Source organism: Heptranchias perlo, chromosome 7 (genome assembly GCF_035084215.1).
Source record: "Heptranchias perlo isolate sHepPer1 chromosome 7, sHepPer1.hap1, whole genome shotgun sequence".
Classification (NCBI taxonomy): Eukaryota; Metazoa; Chordata; class Chondrichthyes; order Hexanchiformes; family Hexanchidae; genus Heptranchias; species Heptranchias perlo.
The window spans coordinates 72,625,388-72,651,993 of record NC_090331.1 but is presented as its reverse complement, the minus strand read 5'-3'; the positions used below and the strand labels follow the sequence as shown (position 1 = coordinate 72,651,993).

The following is a 26,606-nucleotide window of genomic DNA, read 5'->3' as shown; positions in this document are numbered from 1 at the left end:
AAAGGATGGGCTCCAAGCTCTGCGCAAAGCCTTGTGCCAAGTTGGAGCTGGACTCCTCCATGCCCCTTCTCATTGTGCTCAGGCTTTCTGGCAGTCTTTCCAGTGCCCCAAGCATTTGTTGGTGTACGCCCATCAGCCGTCTTCTGTAGCCTGGCCCATCGAAGTCCCCATCTGACTCCTCTGCAGCAGAACTAGTGAGCGACCTCGCCCTCTGGCGAGCTGGCACCTGTGGTATCAGTTTCCCCCGCCCCGGCTCCTGCGCACTTGTGCTCAGTGTCTCACCACATGCAGATCCCTCCTCTAACCTGACCTCTAAAGGACACGCAGTGTCAGTCTCTGAGCTGGTAGATGCGAGTGTCAGATCGAGTGACGGTGTGGCTTCAGTGTTCCCCTCCTACTCCTCCTCAGAAGGTTCTGCCAAAAGTTCTTAGATATCTGCAAAGACAAATGGAAACAGGTTGAGTTGCGGAGTGGGGAGAGGAGCGAGTAAGAGGTGCGTGCTGACAGCATCTGCTGCACGTGAGTCAGAAAAGATTATGGGAGGAGGAAGATGTGGAAAAGGAGAAGGAGCATTAGATATGCAGAGACCCCCCTTTCATCGGGACCTCCAGCACGGCATGTTGTCACAGCTACAGCGAAGGCCCGCCCAATGATCCTAAGTGCAGTCTCCTCGAGGGGGGTGAGGACGTGTAAATGTGCCCGTGCACCCTCAGGCCCCTCCTGCTGCCAGCTGTTATGTGCCACCTTCTCCTGCAAGACAGAGGACAGTGTGTCAGTGAGTATCCTGCGAGGTGTGTGGTTGATGTGACTGTCATGGTCGAATAGCTGCCAGTTTGTGTGAGCTGTGAGTGATGGTTGTGTGGCCTGCAAGTATGGGTGAGATGCAGCATGCTGAGTGCAGCATTGCGTATGGATGGGCAGCGTTTGTTGATGCGTGGTTGACGGGAGGTGTCGTGCATGGAACAGTGGTTCAGTTGGTAGGATGTGGCACTTGACACTCGCATTCACTCACCTTGACCACTCGTGTCAAATCATTGAACTTCTTTCGGCAATGCACCCACGTGCATGGTGCAGCGCTCCTGGCGTTTAGTTCCTGTGCCACAGTCTGCCAATGCCTGCAGAGCTGCAGTCTGGAGGGTCTCTGGCCACCCTGCTGGTACATGTTGGCCCTCCTTTCTCCATGCCTTCCACCAGGGCCTCCAGAGAATCATCAGAGAAGTGTGGGGCCCTCTCCCATGCCGGTCCAGCTTTCCTCATGGCCATCTTTCCCTCTTGCAAGTAAGCTGTGTACCTGCCATTTGAAATGTGCACCTGCACCTTTAAGAGGTGCAGGCTGCTGATGATGTGCGCTGTGCACGCCCCATTTCCAACTTCCTCATTCTCCGTGCAGCCTCTCAGCAGCGCGGGTTGTGCTGGCTGCTCAGAGATATCATGATAAGTATCATGCAGTTTACACGCTGCCTGCATAGGGTCCATCGGGCATGGGGTTCTAGCGCATCACACTACCCCCACCCGAAACGGACCCTTTTCCAATTTTTTCCCGCGTAGTGATTTAACTGACAGTGCTGCTTCTAAACTAACCCGAATACAAAGGTTGCAAGTTTGGTAAAATATGAATTTATGAGTCACAGGAGGTTCTGTTATTGCACTCAGTCAGGTAAGGTGCACATTTGCACGATTTGCCAAATCAATCACAACTCTGCAATTGGTTCCTTGTTGGAATGTAACCTCAGTCATATTTTTATTCAAAGACATAATTAATATTCTGTATGGAAGTGACCTTCCTCAGGTCAGAGACATTAACAATGATCAATAATAAATGGATCTGATCTGTTTTTAATCATTGGTCTATTTTCCCCCCCTTATATAATCTTCAAGATTTATGGGTTAAATGCAGCAAAGGTTTGGGGCCAAAGTATCACAGCTTTGTAAGGGGTTTTGTTTCCAGGGCTTATTGTAGGTCAGCCAGTTATGTTTTCCTGAGCTGCCCTGCCCGCTGTGCGGTTTCGAATCGCTTTCCCCTTCCTGATTCTGAGCTCAGGACTTATCGAGTGGTAACAAAGACAGACAAACAGACCAGTGGATTGGTGCAAGGAAAGCCAATGTTTATTAATAAGAAAACTAAAACTACAAGGTAAACAGTATTATACAGAAGATAAAAGGAATCGCTATGGATGTAATACAGTCTTACACTTAACGGGGTGGAAGAAAACGGACACATCGAGGGAAAATTCTAAAATCACAATTTTAGCAATACCCCTTTAACTCCCACCCTTACACCTAGCTAGGTTGTCTTGTGACGGCCAGAAAAAAAAATAATGCTCACCGATGAAACGGATGAAAAGGCCTGGCCCCTGTGCCTTGCTGCTACCGTCGACACGTGGTTGCGATGTTTACTGGACGGCCTTCCTTCTTGGTTGCTAGCAGGCAAACAGGACACCGGGCCGAGGCGAAGAGAAAAAGAGAGAGAGAGGTTCTGGGACGCCCCAGTGATACCCTCCCGGTGACAGGTTATTTTCGCGCCTCATCAGTTTGCTCCATTGTCCGATTTGGGCGTGAAAACGTAAGACAAGAGGGCCCCGATCTTGGCCCATTTACATTAATGGCCGGTACCTGTACTGATCTGTTCCATAACTGCTTTCCATTGTTCCGAATGTCCCTTGATGGGCTATCTTTAGACCTGGGATTACTCCTGCTCGAATTTTGATTGTGTGATCCGGCAACGTTGATGGCTTGCCTCAGGGCATGAATGCAACTGCATTGTTCAAAGAGCCCTGTCTGCTCTTGTGGAAAGGTGTTTACAGACGTGTTAAACACGGAGCCTGCCAAGCTGTCAGAGAATCCAATTTCAAATGCTGCAGGCCTTTGGCCATGTGTCTGACCGCAGCCATTTTGAGAGACCCTGGATTTTTTAAAACACAGTCACACCAGGGTTTCTTTAATAACTCCAATAAATCTTTGGGGGCGGGGGGGGGGGAACATGTGAAATTTTGCGTAACCCTTCAGCTTCAATCTTCTGCACAGTCTTGTTCCCAATCCAAGTTGCGCTGCTTTGAGGGAGCTCAAAATAGAACTGGATCTCTCCTCAATCAACAGGAAAAGGCAATTGTAAAGTGTTTTCTGAGAAAGTACAGTGATCTCTGGGAAAATACAGTGTTCTCTGGAAAAATACAGTGTTCTCTGGGAGAGTACAGTTATCTCTGGGAGAGTACAATGAGCTCTGGGAGAGGACAGTGATCTCTGGAAAATTATAGTGTTCTCTGGGAAAATACAGTGATCTCTGGAAGAGGACAGTGATCTGTGGGAGAGTGTAGTGATCTGTGGGAGAGTGTAGTGATCTGTGGGAGAGTGTAGTGATCTGTGGGAGAGTGTAGTGATCTGTGGGAGAGTATAGTGATCTGTGGGAGAGTATAGTGATCTGTGGGAGAGTATAGTGATCTGTGGGAGAGTACAGTGATCTGTGGGAGAGTACAGTGATCTGTGGGAGAGTGTAGTGATCTGTGGGAGAGTACAGTGATCTGTGGGAGAGTGTAGTGATCTGTGGGAGAGTGTAGTGATCTCTGGGAGAGTGTAGTGATCTGTGGGCGAGTGCAGTGATCTGTGGGAGAGTATAGTGATCTGTGGGAGAGTACAGTGATCTGTGGGAGAGTATAGTGATCTGTGGGAGAGTGTAGTGATCTCTGGGAGAGTGTAGTGATCTGTGGGAGAGTGTAGTGATCTCTGGGAGAGTGTAGTGATCTCTGGGAGAGTGTAGTGATCCCTGGGAGAGTGTAGTGATCCGTGGGAGAGAGTAGTGATCTCTGGGAGAGTGTAGTGATCTGTGGGAGAGTGTAGTGATCTCTGGGAGAGTGTAGTGATCTGTGGGAGAGTGTAGTGATCTCTGGGAGAGGACAGTGATCTGTGGGAGAGTACAGTGATCTGTGGGAGAGTATAGTGATCTGTGGGAGAGTGTAGTGATCTGTGGGAGAGTGTAGTGATCTGTGGGCGAGTGCAGTGATCTGTGGGAGAGTGTAGTGATCTCTGGGAGAGGACAGTGATCTGTGGGAGAGTACAGTGATCTGTGGGAGAGTATAGTGATCTCTGGGAGAGTGTAGTGATCTGTGGGAGAGTGTCGTGATCTGTGGGAGAGTGTAGTGATCTGTGGGAGAGTGTAGTGATCTGTGGGAGAGTGTAGTGATCTGTGGGAGAGGACAGTGATCTCTGGGAGAGTACAGTGATCTCTGGGAGAGTGTAGTGATCTGTGGGAGAGTGTAGTGATCTGTGGGAGAGTATAGTGATCTCTGGGAGAGTGTAGTGATCTCTGGGAGAGTGTAGTGATCTCTGGGAGAGTGTAGTGATCTCTGGGAGAGTGTAGTGATCTCTGGGAGAGTGTAGTGATCTCTGGGAGAGTGTAGTGATCTGTGGGAGAGTACAGTGATCTCTGGGAGAGTGTAGTGATCTCTGGGAGAGTGTAGTGATCTCTGGGAGAGTATAGTGATCTCTGGGAGAGTACAGTGATCTGTGGGAGAGTGTAGTGATCTCTGGGAGAGTGTAGTGATCTGTGGGAGAGTGTAGTGATCTGTGGGAGAGTGTAGTGATCTCTGGGAGAGTGTAGTGATCTGTGGGAGAGTGTAGTGATCTCTGGGAGAGTGTAGTGATCTGTGGGAGAGTGTAGTGATCTCTGGGAGAGTATAGTGATCTCTGGGAGAGTACAGTGATCTGTGGGAGAGTACAGTGATCTCTGGGAGAGTGTAGTGATCTGTGGGAGAGTGTAGTGATCTCTGGGAGAGTGTAGTGATCTCTGGGAGAGTGTAGTGATCTGTGGGAGAGGAGAGTGATCTCTGGGAGAGTGTAGTGATCTGTGGGAGAGGAGAGTGATCTCTGGGAGAGTGTAGTGATCTGTGGGAGAGTGTAGTGATCTGTGGGAGAGTGTAGTGATCTGTGGGAGAGTACAGTGATCTCTGGGAGAGTGTAGTGATCTGTGGGAGAGTGTAGTGATCTCTGGGAGAGTGTAGTGATCTGTGGGAGAGTACAGTGATCTCTGGGAGAGTGTCGTGATCTCTGGGAGAGTGTAGTGATCTCTGGGAGAGTGCAGTGATCTCTGGGAGAGTGTAGTGATCTGTGGGAGAGTATAGTGATCTCTGGGAGAGTATAGTGATCTGTGGGAGAGTGTCGTGATCTCTGGGAGAGTATAGTGATCTCTGGGAGAGTGTAGTGATCTGTGGGAGAGTGTAGTGATCCGTGGGAGAGTGTAGTGATCTCTGGGAGAGTGTAGTGATCTGTGGGAGAGTGTAGTGCTCTGTGGGAGAGTATAGTGATCTCTGGGAGAGTGTAGTGATCTGTGGGAGAGTGTAGTGATCTCTGGGAGAGTGTAGTGATCTGTGGGAGAGTGTAGTGATCTCTGGGAGAGTGTAGTGATCTCTGGGAGAGTGTAGTGATCTGTGGGAGAGTGTAGTGATCTCTGGGAGAGTGTAGCGATCTCTGGGAGAGTGTAGTGATCTGTGGGAGAGTGTAGTGATCTCTGGGAGAGTGTAGTGATCTGTGGGAGAGTGTAGTGATCTCTGGGAGAGTGTAGTGATCTCTGGGAGAGTATGGTGATCTGTGGGAGAGTGTAGTGATCTGTGGGAGAGTATAGTGATCTGTGGGAGAGTACAGTGATCTCTGGGAGAGTATAGTGATCTCTGGGAGAGTGTAGTGATCTCTGGGAGAGTACAGTGATCTGTGGGAGAGTGTAGTGATCTCTGGGAGAGTGTAGTGATCTCTGGGAGAGTGTAGTGATCTGTGGGAGAGTGTAGTGATCTCTGGGAGAGTGTAGTGATCTCTGGGAGAGTGTAGTGATCCGTGGGAGAGAGTAGTGATCTCTGGGAGAGTGTAGTGATCTCTGGGAGAGTGTAGTGATCTCTGGGAGAGTGTAGTGATCTCTGGGAGAGTGTAGTGATCTGTGGGAGAGTGTAGTGATCCGTGGGAGAGAGTAGTGATCTCTGGGAGAGTGTAGTGATCTCTGGGAGAGTGTAGTGATCTCTGGGAGAGTGTAGTGATCTCTGGGAGAGTGTAGTGATCTCTGGGAGAGTGTAGTGATCTCTGGGAGAGTGTAGTGATCTGTGGGAGAGTGTAGTGATCTCTGGGAGAGTGTAGTGATCTCTGGGAGAGTGTAGTGATCTCTGGGAGAGTGTAGTGATCTGTGGGAGAGTGTAGTGATATGTGGGAGAGTATAGTGATCTCTGGGAGAGTGTAGTGATCTGTGGGAGAGTGTAGTGATCTCTGGGAGAGTGTAGTGATCTGTGGGAGAGTGTAGTGATCTCTGGGAGAGTGTAGTGATCTCTGGGAGAGTACAGTGATCTCTGGGAGAGTGTAGTGATCTCTGGGAGAGTGTAGTGATCTGTGGGAGAGTGTAGTGATCTGTGGGAGAGTGTAGTGATCTCTGGGAGAGTACAGTGATCTCTGGGAGAGTGTAGTAATCTGTGGGAGAGTGTAGTGATCTCTGGGAGAGTGTAGTGATCTCTGGGAGAGTGTAGTGATCTGTGGGAGAGTGTAGTGATCTCTGGGAGAGTGTAGTGATCTCTGGGAGAGTGTAGTGATCTGTGGGAGAGTGTAGTGATCTCTGGGAGAGTGTAGTGATCTGTGGGAGAGTATAGTGATCTCTGGGAGAGTGTAGTGATCTGTGGGAGAGTGTAGTGATCTCTGGGAGAGTGTAGTGATCTCTGGGAGAGTGTAGTGATCTGTGGGAGAGTGTAGTGATCTCTGGGAGAGTATAGTGATCTGTGGGAGAGGACAGTGATCTCTGGGAGAGTGTAGTGATCTGTGGGAGAGTGTAGTGATCTCTGGGAGAGTATAGTGATCTCTGGGAGAGTGTAGTGATCTGTGGGAGAGTGTAGTGATCTCTGGGAGAGTACAGTGATCTGTGGGAGAGTGTAGTGATCTCTGGGAGAGTGTAGTGATCTCTGGGAGAGTGTAGAGAGTATAGTGATCTCTGGGAGAGTGTAGTGATCTCTGGGAGAGTGTAGTGATCTGTGGGAGAGGATAGTGATATCTGGGAGAGTGTAGTGATCTCTGGGAGAGTGTAGTGATCTCTGGGAGAGTGTAGTGATCTGTGGGAGAGTGTAGTGATCTCTGGGAGAGTATAGTGATCTGTGGGAGAGTGTAGTGATCTGTGGGAGAGTGTAGTGATCTCTGAGAGAGTGTAGTGATCTGTGGGAGAGTGTAGTGATCTGTGGGAGAGTATAGTGATCTGTGGGAGAGTGTAGTGATCTGTGGGAGAGTGTAGTGATCTGTGGGAGAGTGTAGTGATCTCTGGGAGAGTACAGTGATCTCTGGGAGAGTGTAGTGATCTGTGGGAGAGTGTAGTGATCTCTGGGAGAGTGTAGTGATCTGTGGGAGAGTACAGTGATCTCTGGGAGAGTATAGTGATCTCTGGGAGAGTGTGGTGATCTGTGGGAGAGTACAGTGATCTCTGGGAGAGTGTAGTGATCTCTGGGAGAGTGTAGTGATCTCTGGGAGAGTACAGTGATCTCTGGGAGAGTATAGTGATCTCTGGGAGAGTGTGGTGATCTGTGGGAGAGGAGAGTGATCTCTGGGAGAGTGTAGTGATCTCTGGGAGAGTACAGTGATCTGTGGGAGAGTGTAGTGATCTGTGGGCGAGTGCAGTGATCTGTGGGAGAGTACAGTGATCTCTGGGAGAGTGTAGTGATCTCTGGGAGAGTGTAGTGATCTGTGGGAGAGGAGAGTGATCTCTGGGAGAGTACAGTGATCTGTGGGAGAGTGTCGTGATCTGTGGGAGAGTGTAGTGATCTGTGGGAGAGTGTAGTGATCTGTTTGGAGAGTGTAGTGATCTCTGGGAGAGGACAGTGATCTGTGGCAGAGTGTAGTGATCTCTGGCAGAGTGTAGTGATCTGTGGGAGAGTGTAGTGATCTCTGGGAGAGTACAGTGATCTGTGGCAGAGTGTAGTGATCTCTGGGAGAGTGTAGTGATCTGTGGGAGAGTGTAGTGATCTCTGGGAGAGTACAGTGATCTCTGGGAGAGTGTAGTGATCTCTGGGAGAGTATAGTGATCTGTGGGACAGTTGTAAGGGGTTTCTTTTTTTACTGTTTCTCCGGCTTATAATAGGTCAGCCAGTTATGTTTTCCTGAGCTGCCCTGCCCGCAGTGCGGTTGCGAATCGCATACCCCTTCCTGATTCTGAGCTGAGGACTTATCGAGTGGTAACAAAGACAGACAAACAGACCAGTGGATTGGTACAAGGAAAACCAATGTTTATTAATAAGAAAACTAAAACTACAAGGTAAACAGTATAATACAGAAGATAAAGAAATCGCTATGGATATAATACAGTCTTACACTTATCGGGTTGAAAGAAACGGACACATCGAGGGAAAATTCTAAAATCACAAGTTTAGCAATATCCCTTAACCCCCAACCTTACACTGATGCTAGGTTGTCTTGTGGCGGCCAGAAAATTAATGCTCACCGGTGAAAACAGATGAAAAGGCCTGGCCCCTGTGCCTGCTGTTGCCGTCGACATGTGGTTGCGAGGTTTACTGAATGGCCTTCCTTCTTAGTTGCTAGCAGACAGACAGGATAGGGCCAAGAGGCGAAGAGAGCAGCTAGAGAGAGAGATACTGGGCAGCCCCAGTTATACCCTCTTGGTAACAGGTTTTTTTCATACCTTATCAGCTTGCTTCATTGTTTGATTTAAGCACGAAACGTAAGACAAAGAACCCCATCTCTGGCCCATTTACATTATGGCCGTTTCCTGTATCGATCTGTTCGCTAACTGCTTTACCATTGTTCACCTTTTGTCCTGCGATCACTTCCTGCTCGAATTTTGATGTGTTGGCCGGCCATGTTGATAGCTTGCCTCAGGGCTAGAATGCAGCTGCATTGTTTAAAGAAACCTGTCTGAGACACGAAGCCTGCCAAGTTGTTGAGAATGCAATTTCAAATCTGCCGGTCCTCGGCCATGTGTCTGACTGCAGCCATTTTGAGAGACCTTGGATTTTTTAAAACAGTCACACCAGGGTTTCTTTAATAACTCCAATAAATCTTCGGGGTGGGGGGAACATGTGAAATTTTGCGAATCCCTTCACTCCCCCCTGTGGATACTTAAACTTGCTTGAAGTGTCCATGGAAGGTGAGCAAAGATTTCTGACTGTCGCAAACAACCTTCCCCTTCATTTACCTATCCCTAATCCCTCGACACATACATTCCCTTACTTGGAGAGAACCCCAGTGTATGGCAGGCATTCGGATAGAAAACAAGGTTGAAGTACAACAATCCCAGCACGGAGGGGTCCAAATACCCCTGCACCACTTGGGATGAAACAGTATTTCGCATACTATACAACACAACAATGAACAATCTTTATTCAAAATAACATCAAAACGTAAACATTACTTTATTGAAAACAACAAACGGAAGGGACCATCTTTATTAAAATAATGAAACAGGCTGCCATCACTCGCAAGGGATGCGTCCCCGAACTCACACGGGTGTTTCGTCTACCCGAGCATACTGGTCCTTCCATACCCTTTGTGTCCTAACTACTACCTCGAGACCCCTATTCCTACACTGGACGCAAACCAGGTAGAGGACGATCCCGAGCTGACAGATTACTAGCACGTGTGATGCCAGACGAATCCAGGAGGGGACCTCTATATTCTCAAAGATGTCCCATCAGGGTGGGGTCGTAATACTCAGAATATCGGCCCCTATCTGGACAGTCATCTGTTCCAGCGTGTAAAAGTGTTTTTGGGACACCCCTACTGCTTTTAATAATTTAACGAGGTGTTCTGGGAGAGGGGGGGATCTGATAGCCAAAGTGGGCTACATACTTTTGGAGGTTGGTGAAATTCTCTTTCACAGTGAGGTGAACAGTGGATGGTTCAGGGATGGGGACAATTCGTATCTGTGCCACTTGAACTTCTGCCTCGGGTTTAAAGCAGAAACTGCTGTCACTCACCGCACACCAGCTGTGCTGACCATGCTGGTAGTGAGACGCTGCTGTGGTGACGCAATATGTCCCACCTCCTATATACGCCACCTGTGGGGGAACATGGCCTTGTGCCATGGCTTCCATGGTGCAGTTTATCGGCTTCGCGTCAGCAGCTCTGAACCTGCACTGCGGATTTGAATAGGCGTTCAAGTGCTGGGGACACAGGATTATGTGTGATCCCCGGCTCTGGCACCCCGAGAGGTCAGTACCAGTCATACCATGCTCCCACTTTATGACGTAGGATGGGACCGCTGTGAAACGAACGTGTGCACCCCCCTGAATGACACCAATGTTCTCCACCCTGTACACCGGCGTGGGTCGGGCCGTCCCGCCCATGACTGGCATCCTTACAACTATCCCTATGATGGTGTGGTTGGAACGCCCACAGTCCACTGGGACTGGGTAGGCCTCAGAAGCTAAGCGGAGCTGGCACGGACTTAATGTATTCTCAAAAGGGTGGAGGGCTGCGAGGTGTTTGTTGCTGATCCAGGAGGGGACTAAACCTTGCTTTAAATCCTCCAGATTGCTGCGGGCCTCGCCCAGCAACCATGCCCCATACAGCACGCACACTTCATTCTGCGCCGCCTGGTCTGACGTATTCCGACCCTCCCTAATGAGCACATTCACCGTCTCTGCATGCTTTTCCAGCTCCGCTATGATCTCCTTTAAGTGGAGAGTCATGGCCTGATCTTCGTGCAGTTCCGAACCCACCACCTTATTCGCATCGATTAATATTTTCTTTAATTGAGTTTTTAAACCATTAATCTGGGTCTGCAGCTCGATGTCATCTAAGCTGTTGATGACAGAAGACCCCGGGTGAAAACCAGTTAAGACATCGTTAAAAACACCCCTTCTTTGTCTCCCAATCCCGTCCAAAAGCTCATGGGTGTATAGTCTGGTTCTTGAAGGGATTCGCAAAATTTCACATGTTCCCCCCACCCCGAAGATTTATTGGAGTTATTAAAGAAACCCTGGTGTGACTGTTTTAAAAAATCCAAGGTCTCTCAAAATGGCTGCAGTCAGACACATGGCCGAGGACCGGCAGATTTGAAATTGCATTCTCAACAACTTGGCAGGCTTCGTGTCTCAGACAGGTTTCTTGAAACAATGCAGCTGCATTCTAGCCCTGAGGCAAGCTATCAACATGGCCGGCCAACACATCAAAATTCGAGCAGGAAGTGATCGCAGGACAAAAGGTGAACCATCAAGGAACATTCGGAACAATGGTAAAGCAGTTAGCAAACAGATCGATACAGGAAATGGCCATTAATGTAAATGGGCCAGAGATGGGGTCCTTTGTCTTACGTTTCGTGCTTAAATCAAACAATGAAGCAAGCTGATAAGGTATGAAAAAAATCTGTTACCAAGAGGGTATAACTGGTGCTGCCCAGTATCTCTCTCTTGAGCTGCTCTCTTCGCCTCATGGCCCTATCCTGTCTGTCTGCTAGCAACTAAGAAGGAAGGCCATTCAGTAAACCTCGCAACCACATGTCGACGGCAGCAGCAGGCACAGGGGCCAGGCCTTTTCATCTGTTTTCACCGGTGAGCATTAATTTTCTGGCCGCCACAAGACAACCTAGCATAAGTGTAAGGTTGGGGGTTAAGGGATATTGCTAAACTTGTGATTTTAGAATTTTCCCTCGATGTGTCCGTTTCTTTCAACCCGATAAGTGTAAGACTGTATTACATCCATAGCGATTTCTTTATCTTCTCTAATATACTGTTTACCTTGTAGTTTTAGTTTTCTTATTAATAAACATTGGTTTTCCTTGTACCAATCCACTGGTCTGTTTGTCTGTCTTTGTTACCATTCGATAAGTCCTCAGCTCAGAATCAGGAAGGGGTAAGCGATTCGCAACCGCACTGCGGGCAGGGCAGCTCAGGAAAACATAACTGGCTGACCTATTATAAGCCCGAGAAACAGTAAAAAAAGAAACCCCTTACAGAAATGGCGAGTCAGGCAGGAGCTGAGACGAAAGTGTGTAACAAGACAGACAGTGGTGCGGAGGAGGAATCCGCAATGGAGATAAGGTTGTCTGCCTATGTGTGCGGCAAGGTAAATATCGCGAAAAAGTGGGTGGGCGATATGTTAAAGGCCGAGCGTCCCATAGATGCAGCCATCCAGTGGACAGCAAGTAAACAGTATAAGAAAAGTATTGAGAAGGCGGTCTGGCTCTTGTGTTTTAAAAAGCAGGTCTTGGTACTAGACCGTGCTGTAGCAGTACAAGCAGCCAAGATTAAACAGTTGACCCTAGAGCTGCATGAAAAGACAACAGCGGAAGAGAAAGGGGTAGCGGCGCTCGAGGCAATAAACCAAGAAAGGGCGCAGATGGCAAGGGACCACCAGGCAAAGGTAGAGCGCCTGGAATACCAGATCGCTGAGCTCAAAAGTAGCGCTAGAGGTAGAATGGAACACCTGGAATACCAGGTCAGAGAGGCGAGAGGCAGTGAGGTGAGGTTAATGGATAAGATCCACAGCCTCACCCAAGAATTAAAAGAGCAGGAGGAGAAAGTAGGCGAGGTAAAGGCAGCATATAAGCTGGCCTGCGCCCAGGGGTTTGAGGACGCAGATCATGGCCCCTGCAGGCAAGAAATAGAACGTTTGGGCATGGCCTTAGCGAGGGCGAAGGGCATGGTATGCCTCCTTAGCCCGAAGGCGGGCCAGTCGGATTTTACCGGCAACCCAAGCAGGGAAGTCCCACAGGCAGCTCCCAGAACGACACTGGTTAGGGAACCAGAGGCTTCACGGCCATCACCCATAGCCCCGAGTTTTCAGGAGGTTTGGCAGCAAGGGGGGGTGGAGGATGAAGCATTAGGGGAGACCCAGCAATTCCTGGTAGATAGACCAGGACCGGGACCAGTGTACCCCCTCCGACAACGGAGGTACGGCCCGCCCGCCGATGGCGAGGACCTAGGGGCCATCCAGAACCAGTTTGTAGTGCCGCATGGCACCCCACAGCTCAGGGCCATGGTTAGCCATATCCCTAAGCTTACAGTGAGGGGAGACCCGTCTCTACACTTCCGTGAGATAGAGCAGGCAGCGTGCGTTAATGACTGCGATGAAGCAGAACAAGCAAAAATGCTGCTGTTTTCTCTGGGGGGTGACCTCCTCCAAACCTTATCAGATGAGTGCAAAAGGGTGCAGAAAGATTACGAGGAGTTAAGGGATGAGATATTGGAGGCCATGGGACTAAATGATGGGAGTCCGTTCGCCCGGGTGGGAAGAACGGTACAGCTTCCAGGCGAGTCCCCACAGGCTTTCGCAGACAGGCTGCGGCCAGTCTACCGGAGCGCATGCCCGGGAATGCCAGGGCGGACACTCCTGAACAGAGATCAATTAGCCCACTGGCTCCGCTGTCTCATGACAAACTGCCTGCCCCAAATTCGAACACGAGCTGCGGCCTGGTTTGACCCCCGTAGCCCCCAGACCACCGAGGAAACGGTGATCCGCCAGCTCACGATAGCATTTAAAAATATCAGGGGTATCGAGACGCCCCAACCCAAGGGGAAAGTCCACGAGGTTAAATCAGGGGCCCAGCATAAAAGGGAATGGCACCAGGAAGGGAATCGTCCCGCCCAGGCTAAGTTAAACTGCTTTGGGTGCGGGAAGGATGGCCACTTGCGCAAAGATTGTAAAAACCCCTGGAAGGATACTAAGGGAAAGAATCCCACCGCCCTAGCCCAAAAGGCAGCGACGGTGGAGGCAGAGGCAGGAATTGCCCCCGCTGCCATGGAGTCATTTTTTGAGGCCATGCGATCTTTTATGGCCAGCCAGGGAAGAATAGCAGCCACTACTGGTGTGGTAGCTCCCTCAGCCCCCCCTGACGATGCCCCGCTATGACTAGAGAAGAAAGCGCAGATCGGTCAGCAGGAGGTGAAATTCCTGGGCCTGACCGTCCGCACAGGGGAAAGAGCCATAGACAAGGCTAGAAGGGAAGCGGTCCAAGAGCTATCGGTCCCCAGTACTGTGGAGGTGAAAAAGCAGGCAGCTGGGATCGAACCCGAGGTTAGAAATCCCCAGCTCCCAGCAGGTCACAGCTCACAGGCAGCACCTGCAGGTGCAGTCAGGGGAGGAGTCACCCAGACCCCTGTCCAAACCACTCCCCCTCTCTTCTGGGACTCAGGTGGGGAGGAGGAGGAGCCCGAGGCAGGTAACCCCACCCCCGACCCAGGTTTTGAACCTGGAGAGGAAGACTCTCAGCCTCCGGCAGCAGGCAGCGAAGGGTTGCCTGTCCCCAGCTCAGACTTGGGAAGGGAGGAGCCACAGGGGAAAAGCCCCCAGCCAGCGAGGGCTGCGACCCACAGCAAGGGTCCGCTCGCCAGGGTAGCCCCACCAACAGCACTTCCTAGGAGGTCCCCTCGGACACCCCAGCCAAGGAAGACATGGTCGCCGGCTCCCCAGTTTAAAAGGGCTACCTCCCGTGCTAAAGTTAAGTCGAAAGACAAAGGTCCTCAGCCAGCAGTCGCGGGCTGTGAGGGACCGGAAGTAAAGGTCAGTACAGCCAAGCCGCAGGGAGCAGCCTGCAGCAGTCCTGACAGAATTTGAGCTGGCCGCTCGGAGACGGGCGGCGGATGTATATAACTTTAGCAGTTAAGTTTGTAGTTTTAAGTTAAGATGTATAGGTTTATTATAAGGTGTGGAACCGTAATGTAATTTTAAGATGGAACCGTTCCAGTGTTGTCAACGTGAGCCGAGGTCGAGGGACCCGCTCACACTTCATCCGAGTCAGGCAGCCTATAGGGAGCCCGGCCAGATGTTAAATTTTATCAGTTTGATTTTTCAGATGGTGACAGAACCAGACTAAACACCCACAGCTTTTGGACAGGATTGGGAGACAAAGAAGGGGTGTTTTTAACGATGTCTTAACTGGTTTTAACACGGGGTCTTCTGTCATCAACAGCTTAGATGACATCGAGCTGCAGACCCAGATTAATGGTTTAAAAATGCAATTAAAGACAGGGTGGAGAACATTGGTGTCATTCAGGGGGGTGCACACGTTCGTTTCACAGCGGTCCCATCCTACGTCATAAAGTGGGAGCATGGTATGACTGGTACTGACCTCTCGGGGTGCCAGAGCCGGGGATCACACATAATCCTGTGTCCCCAGCACATGAACGCCTATTCAAAACCGCAGTGCGGGTTCAGAGCTGCTGACGCGAAGCCTATAAACTGCACCATGGAAGCCATGGCACAAGGCCATGTTCCCCCACAGGTGGCATATATAGGAGGTGGGACATATTGTATCACCACAGCAGCGTCTCACTACCAGCATGGTCAGCACAGCTGGTGTGCGGTGAGTGACAGCAGTTTCTGCTTTAAACCCGAGGCAGAAGTTCAAGTGGCACAGATACGAATTGTCCCCATCCCTGAACCATCCACTGTTCACCTCACTGTGAAAGAGAATTTCACCAACCTCCAAAAGTATGTAGCCCACTTTGGCTACCAGATCCCCCCTCTCCTAGAACACCTCGTTCAATTATTAAAAGCAGTAGGGGTGTCCCAAAAACACTTTTACACGCTGGAACAGAAGACTGTCCAGATAGGGGCCGATATTCTGAGTATTACGACCCCACCCTGGTGGGACATCTTTGAGAATATAGAGGTCCCCTCCTGGATTCGTCTGGCATCACACGTGCTAGTAATCTGTCAGCTCGGGATCGTCCTCTACCTGGTTTGCGTCCAGTGTAGGAATAGGGGTCTCGAGGTAGTAGTTAGAACACAAAGGGTATGGAAGGACCAGTATGCTCGGGTAGACGAAACACCCGTGTGAGTTCGGGGACGCATCCCTTGCGAGTGATGGCAGCCTGTTTCATTATTTTAATAAAGATGGTCCCTTCCGTTTGTTGTTTTCAATAAAGTAATGTTTACGTTTTGATGTTATTTTGAATAAAGATTGTTCATTGTTGTGTTGTATAGTATGCGAAATACTGTTTCATCCCAAGTGGTGCAGGGGTATTTGGACCCCTCCGTGCTGGGATTGTTGTACTTCAACCTTGTTTTCTATCCGAATGCCTGCCATACACTGGGATTCTCTCCAAGTAAGGGAATGTATGTGTCGAGGGATTAGGGATAGGTAAATAAAGGGGAAGGTTGTTTGCGACAGTCAGAAATCTTTGCTCACCTTCCATGGACACTTCAAGCAAGTTTAAGTATCCACAGGGGGGAGTGAAGGGATTCGCAAAATTTCACATGTTCCCCCCACCCCGAAGATTTATTGGAGTTATTAAAGAAACCCTGGTGTGACTGTTTTAAAAAATCCAAGATCTCTCAAAATGGCTGCAGTCAGACACATGGCCGAGGACCGGCAGATTTGAAATTGCATTCTCAACAACTTGGCAGGCTTCGTGTCTCAGACAGGTTTCTTTAAACAATGCAGCTGCATTCTAGCCCTGAGGCAAGCTATCAACATGGCCGGCCAACACATCAAAATTCGAGCAGGAAGTGATCGCAGGACAAAAGGTGAACCATCAAGGTACATTCGGAACAATGGTAAAGCAGTTAGCAAACAGATCGATACAGGAAATGGCCATTAATGTAAATGGGCCAGAGATGGGGTCCTTTGTCTTACGTTTCGTGCTTAAATCAAACAATGAAGCAAGCTGATAAGGTATGAAAAAAACCTGTTACCAAGAGGGTATAACTGGGCTGCCCAGTATATCTCTCTCAGTATATCTCTCTCTTGAGCTGCTCTCTTCGCCTCTTGGCCCTGTCCTGTCTGTCTGCCAGCAACTAAGAAGGAAGCCATCCAGTAAACCTCGCAACCACATGTCGACGGCAGCAGCAGGCACAGGGGCCAGGCCTTTTCATCTGTTTTCACCGGTGAGCATTAATTTTCTGGCCGCCACAAGACAACCTAGCATAAGTGTAAGGTTGGGGGTTAAAGGGGATATTGCTAAACTTGTGATTTTAGAATTTTCCCTCGATGTGTCCGTTTCTTTCAACCCGATAAGTGTAAGACTGTATTACATCCATAGCGATTTCTTTATCTTCTGTATTATACTGTTTACCTTGTAGTTTTAGTTTTCTTATTAATAAACATTGGTTTTCCTTGTACCAATCCACTGGTCTGTTTGTCTGTCTTTGTTACCACTCGATAAGTCCTCAGCTCAGAATCAGGAAGGGGTAAGCGATTCGCAACCGCACTGCGGGCAGGGCAGCTCAGGAAAACATAACTGGCTGACCTATTTTAAGCCCGAGAAACAGTAAAATAAGAAACCCCTTACATTCTGTCAACGTTTGAAAAATCAAACTGATAAAATTTACGGAACATCTCTTTTAAGAGGGCTTGATACAACTGTGCGGTCTCTGTGGGGCACCACGCGGGTAGGTGTATCTCGGTGAGGTTTAAAATCACGGAGGCTACCGCGTAGTGCACCCCTTGATACAGCACCTGGTCTGTAGGTACGAGCACCAAGCCGTTCCCTGGTCCCTTGGTGGTGGCGGGGCATCCCTCTACTATCATACGTGACGTCACAGTCGTGGGCAGGGGCTGTCGGGGGCGGGTTACTAATTCAGTGGCATTAACCGAGATTGGGGAGTATGGGATCACGCATGCGCTCAGGCGCAATTTCCAGTCCATCCCCCTCCCGTTATCTTGCCACTGGCTGTGGAAAATGATGGAAATGCCTGTGGGGCAGACTTTCTCTGAACCCCACATACAGACATAGATCCCCTGATCCGGTTCCCACCATTTGTCCCAGCACACACTTAACCCTCCCTGGGTCCCTGTGATGGTCCTGTGGGTGTTATTCCCTAACCTTTCCCACTCTACCCTGGGGTTCCCCATATCCTTACTTAATTTCCTAAGCCACTACCACCTATCCAGGGGAACATTGCCTTTACATGACAAACATATTCCTTTTCCCACGGTGACGCTAATCCTTGGGGTGATAATTCGTATCCTCGGGCACTGGAGGGAGGTTTCCCTGTATGAAAAACCGGCCTGGCTCGAGTACTGGGTCGAATTTGACCCCAGCCATCCGGGCCAGCTCCCCTCGTGAGTGTACAAGGTGATTTCATCCGCCTCGCGTAGGCCACTCCCATCGTGGGCGAGGGGCGCCGTTTTTCCGGAGCATCCGAAGATGTGGTGGTCCTCGGTGTCGCCCCTTCTCGCGAGGCTCAGTCCAGACAGGGCGAGCAGGATCACTCCTTCGAACATTCCCTGTAAAAGATAAAGAACATCTGGCCGGGCCCCATACAGGCTGCCTGGCTTGGGTGAAGTGTGAGCGGGTCCCTGGACCTCGGCTCACGTAGACAACACTGGAACGGTTCCATCTTAAAATTACATCACGGTTCCACACCTTATAATAAACCTATACATCTTAACTTAAAACTACAAACTTAACTGCTAAAGTTATATACATCCGCCGCCCGTCTCCGAGCGGCCAGCTCAAATTCTGTCAGGACTGCTGCAGGCTGCTTCCTGCGGCATGGCTGTACTGACCTTTACTTCCGGTCCCTCACAGCCCGCGACTGCTGGCTGAGGACCTTTGTCTTTCGACTTAACTTTAGCATGGGAGGTCGCCCTTTTAAACTGGGGAGCCGGCGACCATGCCTTCCTAGGCTGGGGTGTCCGAGGGGACCTCCTAGGAAGTGCTGTTGGTGGGGCTACCCTGGCGAGCGGACCCTTGCTGTGGGTCGCAGTCCTCGCTGGCTGGGGGCTTTTCCCTTGTGGCTCCTCCCTTCCCAAGTCTGAGCTGGGGACAGGCAACCCCTCGCTGCAGGCTGCCGGTGGCTGAGAGTCTTCCTCTCCAGGTTCAAAACCTGGGTCGGGGGCGGGGCTACCTGCCTCGGGCTCCTCCTCCTCCCCACCTGAGTCCCAGAAGAGAGGGGGAGTGGTTTGGACAGGGGTCTGGGTGACTCCTCCCCTGACTGCACCTGCATGTGCTGCCTGTGAGCTGGGAGCTGCTGGGAGCTGCTGGGAGCTGGGGATTTCTAACCTCGGGTTCGATCCCAGCTGCCTGCTTTTCCACCTCCACAGTACTGGGGACCGATAGCTCTTGGACCGCTTCCCTTCGAGCCTTGTCGATGGCTCGTTCCCCTGCGCGGACGGTCAGGCCCAGGAATTTCACCTCCTGCTGGCCGATCCACGCTTTCTTCTCTAGTCATAGCGGGGCATCGTCAGGGGGGGCTGAGGGAGCTACCACACCTGTAGTGGCTGCTATTCTTCCCTGGCTGGCCATAAAAGATCGCATGGCCTCAAAAAATGACTCCATGGCAGCGGGGGCAATTCCTGTCTCTGCCTCCCCCGTCGCTGCCTTTTGGGCTAGGGCGGTGGGATTCTTTCCCTTAGTATCCTTCCAGGGGTTTTTACAATCTTTCCGCCAGTGGCCGTTCTTCCCGCACCCATAGCAGTTTAACTTAGCCTGGGCGGGACGATTCCCTTCCTGGTGCCATTCCCTTTTATGCTGGGCCCCTGGTTTAACCTCGTGGACTTTCCCCTTGGGTTGGGGCGTCTCGATACCCCTGATATTTTTAAATGCTATCGTGAGCTGGCGGATCACCGTTTCCTCGGTGGTCTGGGGGCTACGGGGGTCAAACCAAGCCGCAGCTCGTGTTCGAATTTGGGGCAGGCAGTTTGTCATGAGACAGCGGAGCCAGTGGGCTAATTGATCTCTGTTCAGGAGTGTCCGCCTTGGCATTCCCGGGCATGCGCTCCGGTAGACTGGCCACAGCCTGTCTGCGAACGCCTGTGGGGACTCCCCAGGGAGCTGTACCGTTTTCCCCACCCGGGCGAACGGACTCCCATCATTTAGTCCCATGGCCTCCAATATCTCATCCCTTAACTCCTCGTAATCTTTCTGCCCCCTTTTGCACTCATCTGATAAGGTTTGGAGGAGGTCACCCCCCAGAGAAAACAGCAGCATTTTTGCTTGTTCTGCTTCATCGCAGTCATTAACGCACGCTGCCTGCTCTATCTCACGGAAGTGTAGAGACGGGTCTCCCCTCACTGTAAGCTTAGGGATATGGCTAACCATGGCCCTGAGCTGTGGGGTGCCATGCGGCACTACAAACTGGTTCTGGATGGCCCCTAGGTCCTCGCCATCGGCGGGCGGGCCGTACCTCCGTTGTCGGAGGGGGTACACTGGTCCCGGTCCTGGTCTATCTACCAGGAATTGCTGGGTCTCCCCTAAAGCTTCATCCTCCACCCCCCCTTGCTGCCAGACCTCCTGAAAACTCGGGGCTATGGGTGGTGGCCGTGAAGCCTCTGGTTCCCTAACCAGTGTCGTTCTGGGAGCTGCCTGTGGGACTTCCCTGCTTGGGTTGCCGGTAAAATCCGACTGGCCCGCCTTCGGGCTAAGGAGGCATACCATGCCCTTCGCCCTCGCTAAGGCCATGCCCAAACGTTCTATTTCTTGCCTGCAGGGACGATGATCTGCGTCCTCAAACCCCTGGGCGCAGGCCAGCTTATATGCTGCCTTTACCTCGCCTACTTTCTCCTCCTGCTCTTTTAATTCTTGCATGAGGCTGTGGATCTTATCCATTAACCTAACCTCACTGCCTCTCGCCTCTCTGACCTGGTATTCCAGGTGTTCCATTCTACCTCTAGCGCTACTTTTGAGCTCAGCGATCTGGTATTCCAGGCGCTCTACCTTTGCCTGGTGGTCCCTTGCCATCTGCACCCTTTCTTGGCTTATTGCCTGGAGCGCTGCTATCCCTTGCTCTTCGGCTGCTGTCTTTTCCTGCAGCTCCAGGGTCAACTGTTTAATCTTGGCTGCTCGCGCTGCTACAGCACGGTCTAGTACCAAGACCTGCTTTTTAAAACACAAGAGCCAGACCGCCTTCTCAATACCTTTCTTATACTGTTAACTTGCTGTCCACTGGATGGCTGCATCTATGGGACGCTCGGCCTTTAACATATCGCCCACCCACTTTTTCGCGATATTTACCTTGCCGCACACATAGGCAGACAACCTTATCTCCATTGCGGATTCCTCCTCCGCACCACTGTCTGTCTTGTTACACACTTTCGCCTCAGCTCCTGCCTGACTCGCCATTTCTGTAAGGGGTTTCTTTTTTTACTGTTTCTCGGGCTTATAATAGGTGAGCCAGTTATGTTTTCCTGAGCTGCCCTGCCCGCAGTGCGGTTGCGAATCGCTTACCCCTTCCTGATTCTGAGCTGAGGACTTATCGAGTGGTAACAAAGACAGACAAACAGACCAGTGGATTGGTACAAGGAAAACCAATGTTTATTAATAAGAAAACTAAAACTACAAGGTAAACAGTATATTAGAGAAGATAAAGAAATCGCTATGGATGTAATACAGTCTTACACTTATCGGGTTGAAAGAAACGGACACATCGAGGGAAAATTCTAAAATCACAAGTTTAGCAATATCCCTTAACCCCCAACCTTACACTGATGCTAGGTTGTCTTGTGGCGGCCAGAAAATTAATGCTCACCGGTGAAAACAGATGAAAAGGCCTGGCCCCTGTGCCTGCTGTTGCCGTCGACATGTGGTTGCGAGGTTTACTGGATGGCTTCCTTCTTAGGTGCTAGCAGACAGACAGGACAGGGCCAAGAGGCGAAGAGAGAAGAGCAAGAGAGAGATACTGGGCAGCCCCAGTTATACCCTCTTGGTAACAGGTTTTTTTTTCATACCTCATCAGCTTGCTTCATTGTTTGATTTAAGCACGAAACGTAAGACAAAGGACCCCATCTCTGGCCCATTTACATTATGGCCGTTTCCTGTATCGATCTGTTCGCTAACTGCTTTACCATTGTTCCGAATGTACCTTGATGGTTCACCTTTTGTCCTGCAATCATTTCCTGCTCGAATTTTGATGTGTTGGCCGGCCATGTTGATAGCTTGCCTCAGGGCTAGAATGCAGCTGCATTGTTTAAAGAAATCTGTCTGAAACACGAAGCCTGCCGAGTTGTTGAGAATGCAATTTCAAATCTGCCGGTCCTCGGTCATGTGTCTGACTGCAGCCATTTTGAGAGACCTTGGATTGTTTAAAACAGTCACGCCAGGGTTTCTTTAATAACTCCAATAAATCTTCGGGGTGGGGGGAACATGTGAAATTTTGCGAATCCCTTCAGATACCTGGGAGATTACAGTGATCTCTGAAAAAATACAGTGTTCTCTGGGAAATTATTGTGTTCTCTGGTAAAGTAGAATGATCCCATCGAGATTAAAACGGTCAATGCAGAAGCATAATGTTATCTCGGAAAGTACAGTGATCTATGGAAAAGCACAATGATCTCTGGGAAAGTATAGTGATCTCACATCCTTTTTTCCAAGTTATTTCTAAGGAGACCTATCTGGTCTTTAACACTTTGCCGTCGGGACAAACAAAGCTGAAAGCTACTTTCAATCTTTGTCATTGTTTTCCACATCTTAACTTTCTATTGTTCTCTAACTTATTTGAATATTCCTATTTGTTGTCCTGAACGTTAAAACAAAAAAGCAGACAGTAAGTTTCTTTTCAAGACACTGTGTAAACCTAATAAACCAAGTATGATCTGTAATTTGTGTTAATATACACCACCCACAATATGTGGGAAATGGTGAACTTGTCCACTTTGGCAGGAGGAATAGAAAAGCAGTATATTATTTAAATGGAGAGAGATTGCAGAACTCTGAGGTGCAGAGGGATCTGGGTGTCCAAGTACATGAATCACAAAAAGTTAGTATGCAGGTACAGCAAGTGATCAGGAAGGCAAATGGAATGTTGTCATTTATTGCAAGGGGAATGGAATATAAAAGTAGAGATGTTTTGCTACAGTTGTACAGGGCATTGGTGAGACCACATCTAGAATACTGTGTGCAGTTTTGGTCTCCTTATTTAAGAAAGGACATAATTGCTTTAGAGGCGGTTCAGAGAAGGTTCACTCAACAGATTCCTGGGATGAGGGGTTCATCTTATAAGGAAAGGTTGGACAAGTTGGGCCTGTATAGACTGGAGTTTAGAAGAATGAGAGGTGGTCATATTGAAACATGTAAGATCCGGAGGGGACCAGAAGGGGCAGAAGCTGAGAGGATTTATCCCCTTGTGGGAGAGACTCGAACTCGGGGCCACCGTTTAAAGATAAGGGGTCTCCCATTTAAGACAGCGATGAGGAGAATGTTTTTCTCGCAGAGGGTCATGAGTCTGTGGGACTCCCTTCCTCAGAGAGCGGTGGAGGCAGGGTCATTGAATATTTTTAAGGCTGAGTTGGATGGATTCCTGATGATCAAGGGTGTCAAAGGTTATAGTAGGTAGACAGGAAAGTAGGGTTGAGGTCACAATCAGATCAGCCATGATCTTATCAAATGGCAGAGCAGGCTCGAGAGGCCGAATGGCCTAATCCTGCTCTTAATTCGTATGTTTGTATTAATATGGCTGCACATGAAGGTAATAATGTCATCAGATTGGTGCTGGCTGTGATATCATTGTCTGAAGGTTTTTGGGAGGGGGCAGTGGCGCAATCTGGAAACTAAACTCACTCGCAATTATACATCAATCAGATGTGTACAAGGCAATAAACGAAGGAACATGCTCTGGATACGTTTGTCTTTATCTCGGCCAGTTTGGGAGCAGAACCAGGCAGTTGCACCAAACCATTTGAAAGAGACCTGGGTCACTTTGGATCTGAGATTGTTCCAGAACTGCTTTGTTCAGCAACAATTAAAATGACAGGAAGGCAAAGAGGAAAGAATAAATGACACATCAGGCATCTTTCAGGTGTTTTTCTACAATGAATGCAACATGTGCTTTTTTGCTTTTTGCTGATTTTCAATCCTGAATCATTAGAATAACAAAGATACAGCCCAGAGTGGCCTTTCTGCCCAGCATATAAATACCAAGCTGTGTGAAGCAGTGAAACATTCAGTCAGTTACTAATCTAACTGTGAGCTCAAAATGGGAAAGGCAAGGAGAACTGATTTTATACATTGTATTGTATCTCTTCAAACTCCTAGTTTGAGAAAATATTAATTTGCAAATCTGTATCTTTCCACAGATCATCTTTTACGAGGACAGGAACTTCCAGGGTCGGCACTACGAGTGCAGTACTGACTATGCTGACCTGTCCTCTTACTTCAGCCGCTGCAACTCCATCCGTGTTGAGAGTGACTGGTGGGTGCTGTATGAGAGACCCAATTACATGGGATATCAGTATGTTCTGAGCAGAGGAGAATATCCTGACTACCAGCGCTGGATGGGATTCAATGACAGCATCGGGTCATGTCGCACCTACCCATATGTAAGTTACCTTTGATGGTTTGTATATTTTACCCAGATTGAGGACAAGTTAATGACAACTTGCTGAGCAATTGAGTTTGTCAATGTCAACTGGGAAAACACTTCAGCTTTTTTCACATTGAGTCAAGCTTTGTGCGTATTATATCTAAATGACCTGATATTTCTTATAATAATAAAGATACACAGCTTGGTTCTTAAGAGTATAATTATCCAAACTTAAAAGAGCTGAATTCCAGATGTGAGGCGCGAGTGACTGCCCTTGACATTAAGGCAGCATTTAACCGAGTGTGGCATCAAGGAGCCCTACGAACATTGAAGTCAATGGGAATCAGGGGGAAAACTCTGCAGTGGCTGGAGTCATGCCTGGCACAAGGGAAGATGGGAGTGGTTGTTGGAGGCCAATCATCTCAGCCCCAGGGCATTGCTGCAGGAGTTCCTCAGGGCAGTGTCCTTGGCCCAACCATCTTTAACTGCTTCATCAATGACCTGCGCTCCATAATAATGTCCGAAATGGTGATGTTCGCTGATGATTGCACAGTGTTCAGTTCCATTCGCAACCACTCAGATAATAATGCAGTCCGTGCCCGCATGCAGCAAGACTTGGACAACATCCAGGTTGGGGCTGATAAGTGGCAAGTAACATTCATGCCAGACAAGTGCCAGGCAAAGATCATCTCCAACAATAGAGAGTCTAACCACCTCCACTTGACATTCAATGGAATTACCATTGCTGAATCCCCGACCATCAACATCCTGGGGGTCACCATTGACCAGAAACTTAATTGGACCAGCATACATAACTACTGTGGCTACAAGAGCAGGTAAGGGGCTGGATATTTTGCGGCAATGGACTCACCTCCTGACTCTCCAAAGCCTTTCCACCATCTACAAGGCACAAGTCAGGAGTGTGATGGAATACTCTCCACTTGCCTGGATGAGTGCAGCTGCAACAAAACTCAAGAAGCTCGACACCATCCAGGACAAAGCAGCCTGGTTGATTTGCACTCCATCCCACACTCTAAACATTCACTCCCTTCACCACCGGCACACTGTGGCCGCAGTGTGTACCATCGACAGGATGCATTGCAGCAACTCGCCAAGGCTTCTTCGACAGCACCTCCCAAACCCGCAACCTCTACCACTTAGAAGGACGAGGGCAGCAGACACATGGGATCAGCACCACCTGCACGTTCCCCTCCAAGTCACACACAATCCCGACTTGGAAATATATCACTGTTCCTATATCCTTGTTGGGTCAAAAACATGGAATTCCCTACCTAACAGCACTGTGGGAGAACCTTCACCACACGGACTGCAGCGGTTCGAGAAGGCGGCTCACCACCACCTTCTCAAGGGCAATTAGGGATTGTTAATAAATGCTGGCCTTGCCAATGACGGCTATATCCTATGAACGAATATAAAAAATCTAGGTAACAAATGATCTGTGCACTAGTCTAAAGTTTCAATATGATACGGGAATATAATTGGATGAATTGGTTCACAATAATTAACCAATTAGAATTGAATGCCTAATTGTTCGATTGGAAGTTTGGAATGTATAAATAACACCTACAGTGAGACTCAGAACTTAGGCATCTTATCTTATCATTTACACAAGAGCTGCTTTGTGACTTCAGTTAGGAGAGAATCAGTTGCTTCAATAGATGTCACTGAACGGTCTCTTGCTTTTCAGAAACATCATCTGTAACCTTTCTTAAGCTCCCTTCTCACCAGGAGGCTGTCATTCTAGACACTGAACATTTATAGTTTCTTCACTGATATGATCTTATTTATATTACAGTACAGAGGTGGAAACTACAGAATGAGGATTTACGAGAGGCCTGACTTTGGAGGACAGATGATGGAATTCATGGATGACTGTCCATCTGTCTACGATCGTTTCCGCTACCGTGACATTCACTCTTGCCATGTGATGGACGGTTACTGGACCTTCTATGAACATCCCAACTACAGAGGCCGTCAGTACTTCATGAGACCCGGTGAATACAGGAGATTCAGTGACTGGGGTGGCTACAACTCAACTATCGGATCTTTCAGGCGCATGAGGGACTTCTAGATTGTTCTTGAGAAACATGATTTTGTCTCTCTGAAACAGTCTTAAGATTAATAAAATCTCCTCTACTTAACAAACAAGTTTGTCAGTTATATTTAGTTAATGGTGAAAATCACAGAGAAATCGCATGGAAATCTCAGGCTGGGCTCTCATGCCGAGTATTTTACCTCTTTGATCTCAGCTAATGAATTGATTTCAATTTAGTAAATGCAGATTTAGGAATGAACGTTGTTCAAGATATTGACAATACATGCTTTCCCTTTCATTAATCCATGTTGACTTTGTCTAATCCCGCTGATATTTTCTAAAAATCCTGTTAACACATCCTTTATAAAAGACTCTAGCAAATTCCTTACTACTGATGTTAGGCGAACTG

General features: G+C 49.1%; 1 protein-coding gene across 1 annotated transcript; it reads left to right on the top strand.

Annotated features, from left to right (window-relative positions):
- The first annotated feature begins 872 nt into the window (after positions 1 to 872).
- Positions 873 to 26,233, top strand: LOC137324034 (gamma-crystallin S-1-like). Its single transcript, XM_067988204.1, has 5 exons — positions 873 to 977; positions 12,163 to 12,321; positions 23,086 to 23,167; positions 23,880 to 24,157; positions 25,958 to 26,233. The coding sequence occupies exons 1-5, from the start codon at positions 873 to 875 to the stop codon at positions 26,231 to 26,233; spliced, it is 900 nt and encodes a 299-aa protein (XP_067844305.1).
- Positions 26,234 to 26,606: the final 373 nt, after the last annotated feature.